The 14,460-nt window shown below is 39.3% G+C and overlaps 1 protein-coding gene across 20 annotated transcripts in view; it reads right to left on the bottom strand.

Annotated features, from left to right (window-relative positions):
• Window positions 1-14,460, bottom strand: part of LOC139762765 (uncharacterized) — a 172,651-nt gene that overhangs the window by 107,067 nt on the left and 51,124 nt on the right. For 19 of the 20 annotated variants that reach the window (XR_011715831.1, XR_011715833.1, XR_011715832.1 and 16 more), the window contains 2 exons: window positions 2,779-2,857; window positions 177-297 (listed from right to left, as the gene is read on the bottom strand). Coding sequence is in view for 16 of the 20 variants with exons in the window: in XM_071687890.1 (XP_071543991.1) it covers window positions 177-297; window positions 2,779-2,857 (200 nt within the window). In the remaining 4 variants the exon portion in view is untranslated. Of the gene's footprint in view, window positions 1-176; window positions 298-2,778; window positions 2,858-7,248; window positions 7,519-14,460 lie in introns of those variants that run through there. The other variant, XM_071687893.1, reaches the window with a different exon arrangement.

The raw sequence follows: 14,460 nt of genomic DNA, 5'->3' as shown, positions 1-14,460 counted from the left end.
GTTAAGGGAAAGAAAACATTATTATCATTAACCACGAGTCAGACTTAAAAAATTTCATTAAATTCATTGATATTTCTAATCCTCACCAATGAGATGTGTAACAAAATCTAAGATAGCAATATATAAAAATGTAGAATCATATTGAAAGTGATGAATGTAAAATCATCCAAGTTTACCTTCATAAATGTGGATGATTTGAGGGTGCTGGACTGATGACATAATTTGGATCTCTCTCCGAATGCGTATTAAGTCCTGTTCGGTTTCAATTTTGGCTTTCTTGATGGTCTTAATTGCAACCTGAAAATTATGATGAAAATAATAAAGACGTTCACAATGTTAAATACAATGTCAATCTTTCCTCTAAGATTAACTTTTGGTACACATGGCACATACAATCTCTCCTTAATTCATGATAACAATTAACTCACACAGTTCATTCTTCACAACTACAGATGTTCCTGGAGTGAGTGCTATGTGCTAGCCCTGCCTTTTTGCAAAAAGGTATGAGCAATAGAAAGAAGTAGGTAGGAACAATAGACAGGAGCATTAGGTACGAACATTAGATGGGAGCATTAGGTACAGCAAGTAGGCTGGAACATTAGGTAAGAACGTTAGGAGGAAGTAGTCAGTAAGAACATTAGATACAAACTTTTAAAAACACTGCGCTAGAATTGCCCTCTGCCAGTGGCCTCTTAAGGGCGAACACTACAGGCTAAGAAATGGATATGGAGTTTGCCAATTATGGAGACTTTTCCTCTAGCCATATATTGGAAACTTTATAAGTATGGGCTTCACAGCACATTATGGGCTTCTTCATTTCCAAAGCTATTCATAATTAATTCCTTCTTGTTCATCTTGTTTCATGTGTCCTCAAGTAAAGAAATGCTTCCTTCCATCTCCCTATGTATATCTCACAATGATTTCAGAGATTGTCTGCCCCACAGCCCCAAAGGGGTATATTGCCAGTACTACCTGCCAGGGCATCAGGCAGGTTTGTGATAAATGCATAGCGAGCCAGCACTTCAGTGGTTATCAAGTTGCATTCCTCTGACACAGGTGATTGTCATTTCTTTCTGTTTCAACCACATGTAGGCTGCTGGCATTCTATCCACAAATATACAATCTCTTCTTGTCATACATAAAACCTGAAAATGCTTAACTCAGACAACTAATACTTTGTAACTCTAGATTTTCCTACAGTGAGCACTAAGTGCAAGCCGTCTTTTGGCAAACAGGTAGGAATAATAGATAGAGGTTGTTCTTTTCTTTTCTTTTAAACTATTTGCCATTTCCTGCGTTAGCGAGGTAGCATTAAGAACAGAGGACTGGGCCTTTTTTGGAATATCCTCACCTGGCCCCCTCTGTTCCTTCTTTTGGGGAAAAAAAAAAAAAAAAAAAAAAAATATTAGACAGGAACATCAGATAGAAACATTAAGTAAAAGTAGCAGGTAGGAACAAAGGTTGGAGCATAAGGTAAAAGCAGTTGGTTGGAACATCAGGTAGACACATAGGTGAAGTAGATGGTAGGAACATTAGGTAGGAGCTTCTAAAAAAACAATGTGCTAGAGCTGCCCTCTAGCAGTGGCCTGTTAAGGGTGAGGCACTAAAGGCTTAGAAGCAGCACTGAAGATAATTCTGGAGACTCTTTTGCCAAGGCCACCCCTTTTAGGGAATTCGCAATGGGAACAAGCATCAGAGTTACAGACAGATAGAGAGATTTTGCCCAACAGCTCTATCTTCAACCAAACTGTCCTGTTGCTCCTCTCCTCAGTGAGGTTGCTGGATGCCACAGCCCTAGTAGCCAAATCTTAGATGGTCTGGTACACTTTGCAGATACTTTGAAAATCTCTCCACTATGAGTACATAACATTACTAATAGCTATGAGTTACATATTAAAGAAATATGGAGCGTCATATGTGAATACAATTTTCTATTACAGTCCTTGGTGAACCATTTCACCGGTAACATTTCACATATTCACTGTACCTTTAAGTTTCAATGGGAAAATTTTACAGAGGCTTCCAAACCAAAAGGAAACTATTTTTGGATGTAGATTGGGAACCTTGTCTTCCAGGATTTTCCAAGAGTACATCATGATATCTCTCTCATCTACACACTAGAGTAAACCCTCAGTTCTTAACAGTGTTAGTGAAGGCCATGAAAAATCTAATCATACTTTCTAACTCTGTAATTCTGCCTATCCTTAAAGGTAATGTCAGGATATAGCATTATTCTAAAAAGAATATTAGTGTCATTAAGTTTCATTAATGATTCTACCTCCTTTGTCTTTAATATCCATAAAATGCACACAGCATCTTTATATTGATGTTAAGTTTACCAAAGGTACAGCCATCAGACACTATCAATATGAGGATTTTTATTCTGCTCTTCATTTCTATACACTACTCTGCATGTTCTTTTTTTTACTCCTTTAATTACTGCATTAAGAAATTGAAACTATTCACCATTGGCATTCATGAAATCACTGGCCCACTGGAGGACTTATGTTTGTGGTTTCTCAGTTTCACCTAATAATGAGATTTTCATGTTCATTTTGGTAAAGAATCGTCTAAATTGTTCTAAATCAACAATAAGCATTGGATGTCTTTGCTCAATTTAGTTCAAAGAGAGCTCAACAACATATCCTTTTCTGTGGCTAAAAATTGAAAATAAAGACTGAATAAACTATAACTGGGTCATGGTTGATAAATGTTCAACATTACTACATATCTGAATAAAGCCTTACGTCACAACCACAACCACCACTAATAACATACCTCTTGCCCTGTTTCTTTGTTAACTGCCAGCTGTACTTTGCCATATGTGCCTTGGCCCAACTTCCGTATAATATCAAACCTGTAAAGATTAATTTGCACATTAAATGAATCTGCATATGTGAAAAGGCTACTCTAAAAAGTGCACTGCACCTTGAATCTAACAAGATATCACCTGATTATGACATTTTCCACAGAGGAAGGAAGGGTTCTGATAGGATTTAGTCAATGCAAACACTTGACATGAAAGTAACTAACTCTTTAGTTAAACATAAGTGCTTAAACCATAACATTCCTTAAGTTTATTAGGTTGAACATATTTGTGATGTTTTTTGTACATAGTTAAAAAGGAAGTCATGTACTTTTTAACTACAACAGTCATTACAGATTTCCTTAATGAAAGAATATATAATTCATTCACTTTAATTTTCCTCAGCAATATGTACTTCCTAACAAAAAAACTGATCTCAACAAGTAGGATGAATATCCAACATGATTAGCATATCATGACTATACAAAATGTTCATTCTGTATGGTCATGGAAGTGGATGTACAAATCTGATCTAGCTATAAATGTGAGAAAAAGATTGATTAAGTGAGTACCTAGTTTCATCATAGTCTAAATTCAACAAGGTTAAGCAAAACCAGGGTTGAGAAATCAAAGTCAGAGATATATATGTCTAGATTCAAACAAGCTAATGAGATTTAAATTGCATTTGTAATATTAAATTTCTTAAATACATGAGGTTATAAGGATATACATCATGGAAAAAACACAGGAACCTGGTAGATCTGGTGCAATGTATATGATTTTACTATTAGAAAACCAAAGGTATTACATGTTCAATCTAAATTCTCAAAGTATACTTCTACTATTCACTATGATTATTGACAGTATTACAACATACATCATAAAAGAACACAGGAAACTATATTCAATACAGAGAATACAATTCTACTATAAGAAGAATGAAGATGTAATATATTGAGTTCAAAAGTTTATTGTATATTTCTGCCATTCATCATAAATGTAAATGATTTTACAGCTTATTTTTCCAAAAAATACTAAGTGTAGGACTTAATGGACAGCAAACCTACATTTTCAAATAATGCACAACAGTAACTCAGACTGTTCTCATCTAATTTTACAGTACTGAAATTCACACTTTTCCTAATCTTCATAGTCCTCCCGACTAATGACAGACACAATCAGAAAAAAGACAAATCTGAAGAAAAAATCACAACTAATAGATAACATATGATTCTCCATATAGCACACTACTAGAGAAAAAAGAAAATGCAATCATAATTCACACAAATTACAGGCACTGTTACGTTAAACTTTACCACTCCAAATTCAACTAGAACAACAAACCTACACTTAGGTCCCATGGGATTTATTTAACTGTTCTCCAAGTTACTACTTACCTTTTCTACTTTCTTCCCTCTCCATTTCTAACTATATTTCTGATGCCTGTACCCTCAAGGAATCAAGGGGGTGGCCACAGTGTCTCCATATATATCTGTCCTTTACAAGCCTCCCTCACATATACCATTCCACACTTTTTTTCCCTTTTCTCTCCCTCCATTTCTATTCCATTTGATTTACCCATGTCACAGGTACAATCCCTCGAATCATACGGTCATAAACTCTTTTTGTAAACTCCCTCCCTTGTATTCTTTCCACATGCCCAAAGCACCTTAAAGTATTATATTTCACCCACACTACCACTCTATAATTCACTCCCTTTGCATTCCCTGCCATACCAGATCTCTCATACACCCCGTCATTACTCTCTTCATTCCATCTCGTCATTCAGTCACACCACAAGCTCCTCTCATATAACTCTTTTCCAGTCTGGATTTTTGACCTCTGTGATTCATCCCACATCTGGATTCTTGACCTCTCTGTGACTCATCCCACATCCATGTTTCAGCAGCATGTGTCAGGGTTGGGAGGACTATGCTGTCCCTTAATCCCTTCTTCACTTCTATACTTACACCTCTACCCTTCATAATTCTATAAGGGACTCAATGACTCTTCTACCCTGTACTACTCTGTCCCTTATAACTCCTCTCATATCACCAAGCTAACCCAAAATAGCTCCCAAATACATAAATTGTCATCTCTTCCAGTCTTTCTCCCCCATATCTATAACATAGCTCAATTCACTTTCTTCTATCACTTTATAGGGCTTTGGAAAATCTATACTTTCACTCTGTATCCTTTCAAACACCATTACTTTACTGTTACTCACAATTCCCTCTCTTCTTCAAGTACTGATATTCATATAATGGGCTTATTAAACAATAATACCAAAATGTGCTCTGAACACCGTCAATGCAGTCACTTCACTTAACCTATCAAAAAACTACTGTACTGGTTATAAAGTATCACCCTAAACTGTAATATGAATTATTCAAATATAACCCATTACATAATCCCTCCCCCCACCATGATGACCATACTGCACCTTGTCCCTAATTGGGCACCTTCAAAAATCCTTGCTATGCCTTTGACCAAGTACAAGTGAGGCTTATAAGTAGCTTGTACACAAGGTCCTCAGGAATACCTCCCTTTCAGAAAATAATCACATGAGCAGTGGCAGACTAAGGAGCTAATGCCCCTTACACTGAAGCTTTTGTGGGCCCATCCCCCCCATAATCACATAATAACATCACATATTAAGGAATCAAACAGTCATGAAAAAACACAAAACAGGACAATTATCAATTTCAGTAATAAACTGAAAAAAAAAATTCCATGCTGCAAATTTGTTAATCACATCTTTAGAAATATAGCTATTGGGTATTCGTGTACAATACAACAGAAAATATAATTTGTGATACTTCCTTGCTGCAAATTTGTCTATCAAATCAGTGGACAGGTTTCTAAATCTGAGACTCTATGCTTAACACTGAAACTGTCAACTCCTCCCCAGCCACTGTCCTGGAATCAAAATTTTTTCAACCTCTACCATCAGTCTCAGGCCATCAGCGTGTTTGCAAGCGTTTCTATATTATACACAAATACGCTTATCTCAAATGTCCCAAGCTACACCATTGACCATTTTTTTTCTACAGCACATAATAGCCCCCATTTTGTCTCCAGGCCTTTGGCTCATGCCTTTATAGGTTAATGAGTGATCTGCCCCTGCGGAAGTAATATCTTACAAGCCATGACCTATCATTCTGTCTCATGTTACAATGACTCACAGTAGATAATCTACAACATGAAATACAAAACTCAAGCTACAGAGTCCTACTGGCTGAAAACACAACCATATATAATGCAGTTACATGAATTGAAGAGAGATGTAAACAATCCTCAAGCAACTTAATTTTTACCACAAAGGCCCCTTCCTCTAAGGCAGGGAACAACATGCTGATATTGGTTTGCTGTTTTGGGTTTAGGACTGCTGAGGCTCTGCTTTTGCTCTGCTTACTTCTGCCTTCTAATTATTATCTTAGAAAACTATGCCCTTTCCTTGCACCATCCTACTGGTTCATTACAAAAAAAAAAAAAAAAAAATCACAGGGCAAATGATGCAATGCTAGATATGGGAGTACTATGAGGAGAATGACTTCCACATCCATTCAACGCAGCACCTTTTTCCCTATCATGCAATCTCAAAGCAAACTGCAAGATGGTAAAGACTTAAGATCACGACGAAACATGTGGTTAAATTCGATTATTTTTTTTTTTTTTACTTACATGACAAGCTAAGCATAACAAATCAAACCTATCTTAGAATAACTCAGTCTGGCATAAACTAACAAATTAGGTTTTATCTGATTAACTGAAAGAATGTTTCCTCATCAACACTGTTGCCATAGCTGAAAAAGCAACATAAAATTGTTGCAAAGGTGAGGAATATGAATGGCGACACTCATAAACTTTAGCTTAAAGCAATTAATTACAGTGAACAGATATTTGGGCACTGCCCCCAAGCACAGTCCACAGTTTCTGCCATGTATCACAAAATCAACATTATTTGTCACAGATTTCCCTGACTTACAGACCTCTTGCTGGTGAAAAACCATGCATTTGTTGCACTAAACACGCCCAACAGCAATCTTGCGGGGAGATGATAGGAGGCGATGAATAAGATCAGTACACAACACAAGAACACCTGGCACATATCTACTGCTGAACAAAGTGGAGGCGAAACCATGACGGCAAGTGAAATACACCAGGTGAAAAAGCAGCCAAAATTCTAGATAGGTCCTTTTCTATGTTCTGTGCCCACAAAACTTCAAAGACAACACCAGAATGAATCTAAATGATTAAATTCAATCGGAACGAATAATTAGGTGATTTCTACTAAACTTCATTGAAAATGGAAGACGGTATCTATAAGGGGGGGGGACCCCCCTATCAATTTGTCAATAACAGTAACAATTTCACTTCCACTGGTCGAGTATCTCATTTCAAGTGACAACAAGGTTGGCATAAGGATAGTAAATGATTACCATTTAGTCTAGTGCGAAAAATGAGTGGGAGTTAGGTTGGTGATCGTCCTCAAGATAAACAGGCATCCAGGTGAGGTACCTCAGGGTAGCTCTGCACACTTCAACATGGAGGAAAATAGTCAACTTGCAATCGATCATGGTCATCTGTGTTTCCCCAGCAAGACAATGGTTAGTCACGGCCATTACAGTTTCCATGTGAGCTGGAGGAACAACAATGTCACTTAAAAAAATAAAATATCGGCGGATCACATTTGTTGACATCTTATACTTCCGGTTGACGTATACCATAAACAACAACAGAAAACAAAAAACAGTCTCACCTCACCAAAGCACATTCAAATCAACGGTAAAACTTCAAGTACCACAGATTAAAACAGGACAAGATAACGTTTATCAAGAACGACCATTATTTGGCAAGGATGAGATGAAACACGAAAAATAAACAACAATGTGTACCTACGTAATTATGAAAAAAATGTGCATCAATGCGCAATTATACAAAAAAAAAAAAAAATGCGAGTATATTTATGCGTTGATGACTCTGTGTACTAAACCTTCTGTCACGTCATGAACCCCAGAAGTTTATTTTTAGTAAAGGCAAGGTTGGCTGAATGTGTGGTGCCACGAGACCTTGGCTCCTGGGTTCGACTCTTGCTTCTTTCACCCCCAACCTCCCCCAGGCCAAAGCCACAACAGAGGGCCCCCTCACAAGATCTAGATGTTGGAGACTGATTAAATCCACAACCAGAGTCACAAGTTATTACAACTCTAAGGTGTTCAGACGAATGCCTTCTCACTGCATCTGTAATGGAGGGCAAAACTTGAAATTTAAGGTTCATCTCGTGCGCTCTGCACCAAAACTGTGACACAGTTGCATCCCGGGGATGACAAGAGACAGGAGCCAAAAACGAAGTGACCATGTGTGCATGAAGCCAACTAGTGTGCAACCCTGAGCATCTTAAGCCTCGACTCGGGGAGAAATGCCAGCATTACACACATTCCCGGCACCCAGCCAGCATGTGCATTGGGCATGACCTTAACAATGAAATTGAAACTGGCTCGAATGAAAAGTTCAATTTCAACATCTTTAGCAGTACAGACAAAAAAAAATCTACCTTATTTATATAGTAAATATTGTATAAATGTTGAATATATTCAACTGAATGATGCTGATAGGACAAACACAACCTTATGGCTTTAAGAACCAGTTGTAACTTACCTGTTGAAAAATAGATGCAGCATACATTCAAAAGTCGACTGCCATCTCCCGCTACTTTACTTTTTCTTGCCAAAAATATATCAAATTTCCCCATATTCAAAACAGTAATCCTTAATAGTTTAATGCAAGTGATATCTGCGCTTAAGTGAATTTAGATAAAACAAACTTTAAAATACCCTGAACGCATTATATACTGTTTCGTGCTGATTTATCTACATATATTTTTTTCACCGCCAAATTGTTGGTATCTTTGGCCTGGTCTTTGACCTAATCTTTCAGGCCAGGGAATTCATACCTAAGTGTCGTACCATCGTACTCAAGAGATCAGACTTATCTATTTGGATCATTTATGGTATTAAATCTTTACCTAACTAGATAACTGGATAGTTTACTGGCAACCAGCATCTGAAAATTTAATTTAACGACCAAGAACAAGAAATCGATGAAAATGCAATAATTTGCGTTTACCTCCATTAATGCTTACAATCCAGACGGAAAAAGATTAAGATATTAATTAAAGATTCATGTTTCTCTGACTCCACTTTTGCACAAAGACAACTTGCGTGGGGACCCAGTTAACATCCTTTCCTGTGAGTTGTTCTCATGAAGAACAACCAAAAGTTTTGTTCAACTAAAAGTCACATGAGAAACAGTATAAGAAATACAAACTGTTAGAACCTGGCTAATAAATCAAGGGTAACAATATAACTCACTAAAACAAGATGGGGCTTACAGGTCAAAATACAAGTAAATCAATGGAACCAAAACCTGTTAAAACTAGTCCAATAAAATCGCTGACAGGCAAGGGGCACCACTGAAATAGAATTCAACAGAAGAAATGCAGAAAAAATATACAACTATGGAACGATTAACTGAGCACATTACAAACTCATTCGAGCTAGAGTGAAATAATTCAAGTAAAATCAGCCATGACAAACTTGGGCAGTCGCCTATTTTGTCGGGATTTAATAAAAGTTATGTATAAATGCCTACAATGGATCGATTTTTCTGGGCAGTGATGCTGGCGAAAGAAGAGTCTCATCAGTTCCTGTGTGTGATCATATTTATATATATATATATATATATATATATATATATATATATATATATATATATATATATATATATATGGCGGCCAGAAGAGTTGCAGCACTGTGTATCTTAAGTCGACATGTGGGGTGACTGGAGAGTTATAGAGAGGTCCTTGATGCAGGGAGAGCTTAGCTGGGGTCTGTCCCTGGCCAACACAGAGAAAGATTCATGAAACACCTCCAGTGCTGGGGTAGGGTGGCGGGTATGAGGGCCTCCTGGGGAAGGGGAGTAGCTAACATAGCCACCATCAGCAGACCCGTCTCCATCTTGGGTCCCGGACACCCTCTACCTCCCCCAAGGGTACGATAACATGGGCCGGGTTACGGCAACCATATTCCATAGAATTTTGGCAACGGACTTGCATGGCGTGTTGGCTGGCTGCCGTCTTAACAGCTTTTTGGCAACCGTTTTCCATGGCATTCTTAACAACGGTTCCCCACCGCGTTCTGCCAACGGTCATGGACAACAGTTTGCCAACGGTCTACCACGGAATTTCAAACCGGTAAATCAAATACTGATAAATACTGATAAATCTAATACATTCATTTATTCACTGGATCACGATAACCATAGATAAATCCTTTAGCATTTGCTTGTTTCTCATCGGCGACATTTTACAATGGTTTTAGTTCTATCTATTATTGCTTTCCACACTTCGATATTACCTGCCTTCCTTTTGGAAATTAGTGGAGTCCTAGAATAAAATATGGCATTATCTTGTAGTAATCATAACGTAATTAACCATCAGTAAGGCTATTACACATCTAACGATCATTAACCATCAGTAAGGCTATTACACATCTAACGATCATTAACCATCAGTAAGGCTATGACACATCTAACGATCATTAAACCATCAGTAAGGCTATTACACATCTAACGATCATTAACCATCAGTAAGGCTATTACACATCTAACGATCATTAAACCATCAGTAAGACTATTAAACATCTAACGATCATTAACCTCTTCAGTACGACAGTGTAGCCCTTTGGTACGACATGCCAGTACGACAGTCATGTATGAAGGCACGACCCCTGGGAAATGATGGTGTGACCTTTTAGGGTCAGGTCAGACGCCGCAACACCCCACCCACCACGGTGGGGAAGGAGCAACAGCCGGCCCTCACCTCGGCAACGCAACTTGAAACACATAACAGATTGAGTGTGTCACGTGAGCAGAGGCTGGGAGAGAGAGAGAGAGAGAGAGAGAGAGAGAGAGAGAGAGAGAGAGAGAGAGAGGTCGTAATTACCCCCTCTGCGTACGGGTACTTAGGACGAGGTTCTGAGATGAGGAAATGTCTAGCGCGTAAGGCTCACCGCACGAAAATTTGTAATAGTAACGAGTCGCGTGGATCAAGAACTCTCATGTGAGTAAGATAAAGAGAGCGTGTGACTGTGGACTGTAAATGCCTTTATAGCCTAGGTGTGGGTTAAGGCAGAACACAAAAGAAATATGACAAGCAGCTTGGGCCAGGGAAGAAAACCAAGCAACCACTGAAGTGCTGGCTCACTGCGCCGTCGTCACGGAACATGAGAGAGAGAGAGAGAGAGAGAGAGAGAGAGAGAGAGAGAGAGAGAGAGAGAGAGAGAGAGAGAGAGCCTTGGCTCCCACGCCCGCCAATATCGGTTAGGTACGAACTTGCCCACACCGGAGTTGGGTTTTTCCCAAAACGAAATACCCATCTAAGAAGGCGGTTACTCGACTGGTTTATTCATTATTTTTTTCATTATCAGTGCCGGGATGCAGCTAATTTATTCATTTTCATCGCAGGAGACAAATGTGTATAACACGATTTTGTGGTTTTCGTTTTCCATGAAAACTTTGTTGGGACGTAAGTAATGCAGGAAACTTTCTTAGCTTGATTAGACAATATAGACATTCTATATTCAACTAGAATTTTCTTTCAATTTTCGAGACGCATTAAGGAACACGTGGTGTACTTTTAATCTAGTATGAGGCCCACATGAGCCGAAGAAACTAGCAATTCCTAAAACACCAAACCCCATAAAACGCATACCTCAGTCTAGACTGTGTGAATGTACAATACACCACTGGATATGTAATATACGTCAAATAAAAAGACTTTAATCAAAACTTAACGTAAACCCAAGAAAATAACAGAAAATAAGCATCAACTTGTTTAATTAACAAATCTGCAGTATTCTCACTGATATAAAAAGTTTATTTCTTACATAAGGTTATTTGAGCTTTAACCATTTCAACTGCCAGGGTCATTTAGGGCCATCAAAAACTAAAATCCAAATTGCGTCGTTGAAATAAAAGGTTAATCAAAAGCAGACTCGTGTGAATTAACGTGCTTCACATATAAAAAAAAAACATGGGGAAAATGCATTCGTAATTCTAATAATATAAATTCTAACATCTGTATTCTAACTTATCCATTCCTACCTAGGCTTGCTTCAACACGACCATCTCTAAGCTTCCTTCATCTTAAAACTCACAAAAGCAGACATACTAGCTAACAATACCGTGTTAGTTAACTAATCGTTTGACGCACATAAGCCATGTGCGCTCCGCACATCGGAACAATGCGTCGTGTATACACTTTACTCCACAGTCCACAAACATTCTGCCACCAACACACATCGGTCCCTTTATAAGTGATGTCAAACTTATGACTACGTCATTCGCCAGGTGATACCTGTATGCCAAGAGGCTTCTTAACATATCTTGACTACAGGGTAATCTTTAAAGAGGATAATGCCATAGATAAATCTATCACACACCCCAACATCGAAGCCAGTATTCAATGTCGAAATATTTGAAACACAAATTGTATTTATCCGCTGTCAACTGGTGCAATAAAATGCTTCGCTCAAACATATATTCATATCTCATTCACGTCATAATTGTTTTCACAGTTATATTGACACACAATCCACGTTCCAACCGCATACATAATTAGTTTTCACAAAAACTATAATGCCTGTCGAACACACCAGTTAAAAGTTAATGTAATACCTGCATCAGTATACCCTAAAATCCAAACAGCATAGTCAGGGTGTAACTAATTTACAATTTTACTTCTATTTACTTTAAAAAAACATGAGGACAAAATAATCCACACGACGTTCTAACATCTTTCTCTCAGTGTCCACGCTATGCTTCGGGTGGGTACATGTCTATCTAGACCATATCTGAGGCTTTCTAATTACAACTGTACAATCTCGTTACATTTCTTTTTCCATATACTCTGGCCCGAATTGAACCCACCCAGTGAAGGGGGTTTGAACTCGGCCTCCACTCCTGGTCACCCCTCACTGAAATCGATCGAGAATGAACAGATCCATCTCTCTCTCTCTCTCTCTCTCTCTCTCTCTCTCTCTCTCTCTCTCTCTCTCTCTCTCTCTCTCTCTCTCTCTCAAACCTGCAGGAAATTCACATACACATAACCACACGTACGCAAGGTTGCATTCAACATAATGTTTCGCAAGTATGAAGTTACAAACCCTGGGCGAAGTATGCCATCCAACCTCAGACACAGCGGCCAACATTAATGGAAATAATACTAACATGTAGATAGGTGAGGGAGGGAGGTAGGGAGGGAGGGTCGGTGTATCTTTGAGGTGGCCACCACAGTGGGTGTTGGAGATGGTGCAGGTGGTAGCGGCCGTAGATTAAGGATGGAACAGGTGGCGCGGGTGATGGTGCACACGGCACGGCAGCGGAGGTATGTACATACCACCTTAACAAACGCCAGTGGTCAGGGAACGGCGAGTGCAGAAGTGAGGCCATCCCTTGACCCACATCCTCCCCGCCCAACACGGTATAACCCACCCTACCCTCTCCTCCCTGGGTATATCCCTTATATACAGGGTATATCTATCATACATCAACAGCTGGAGGATGTATGGCCGGCACTGTGTGGTAATTCATTTCCTTATTTCCCCTTAATTGTGGGGCGAAACCTTCCCCTGAGATGGCTGTGCACTGGACAGCAAGGAACTCGCCCCACCAGTATTATATTGACACAAGTGTAAACTTTCTCTTTGACATAAATATCTCGCGACGAATTTCACTGTACACAGTGAGCCACCTGGTTTAATATGACGTCACTGGCTGCGTAGTAGCGGCAGGGATGGGGTGCGCAGGTCTGACCTTGGGGGTGTACTGCGCGAGCCAGGACCTCTCCAACGGTGTAGCCAAACGGGTTACCCCAGCCTACATCTGGACGGCAGATAATGACACTAACTACCTCGAGGCGTTGGTTACACACGGGTCTGGCTGGACGGCTGGGGTGGGATGGGTAGCTTGGCTGGATCCCTGGGTTAAAAACTAAGGCGGTAAAACGGTAAGGAAGTTTGGTTAGACCATGGGTAAGGTAAGACGGTGTTAAGGTTAAGGTAAGGCGGTGGTAGGGTAAAGTAAACTGGTGTAAGAAGGTGGTTGTGTGAAGTAACTTGGCTAGACTTTAGGGTAAGGTAAGGCGTTGGTGGTTGGGATAAGGTAACTTGGCTGGACCTTGGATACAGTGTAGCCAATCTGGACGTGGTGAGGCGCGAGCCTTGAGCAGTGGTGCCAACAACTCGCCAGCCACAACCTCTGTGCCAGGGTAGCAAGACCAACACGTTTTAAACCATCCTGTTATATAGTCACGTTGTTTTAAGTAAAACAGTAACACAACCACATTACTAAACCAAGGCTAAGTTCAATCTCATTCCCCTTAGTGTCAGGAGCGACATTAAGTTAACTAACAGTACCAAAATAAAAGTAATTAAATCTACCAATTAGAACAGAGAGTCATAGCTTCAATGGCTGAAGATGCGAACACTTTTGCGCTGATTCTTGGAAACTCCATCAGCCAAAAATACACATAGTGAAGATTATCTCTAGAAAAACCATCACAATTTGAACAAGATAATCATAGGCATGTCATG

This window comes from Panulirus ornatus, chromosome 44 (assembly GCF_036320965.1).
Source record: "Panulirus ornatus isolate Po-2019 chromosome 44, ASM3632096v1, whole genome shotgun sequence".
Taxonomy (NCBI): Eukaryota; Metazoa; Arthropoda; class Malacostraca; order Decapoda; family Palinuridae; genus Panulirus; species Panulirus ornatus.
Note: the sequence above shows the minus strand (reverse complement) of the source record. Positions and strands in the feature narration are given on the sequence as shown.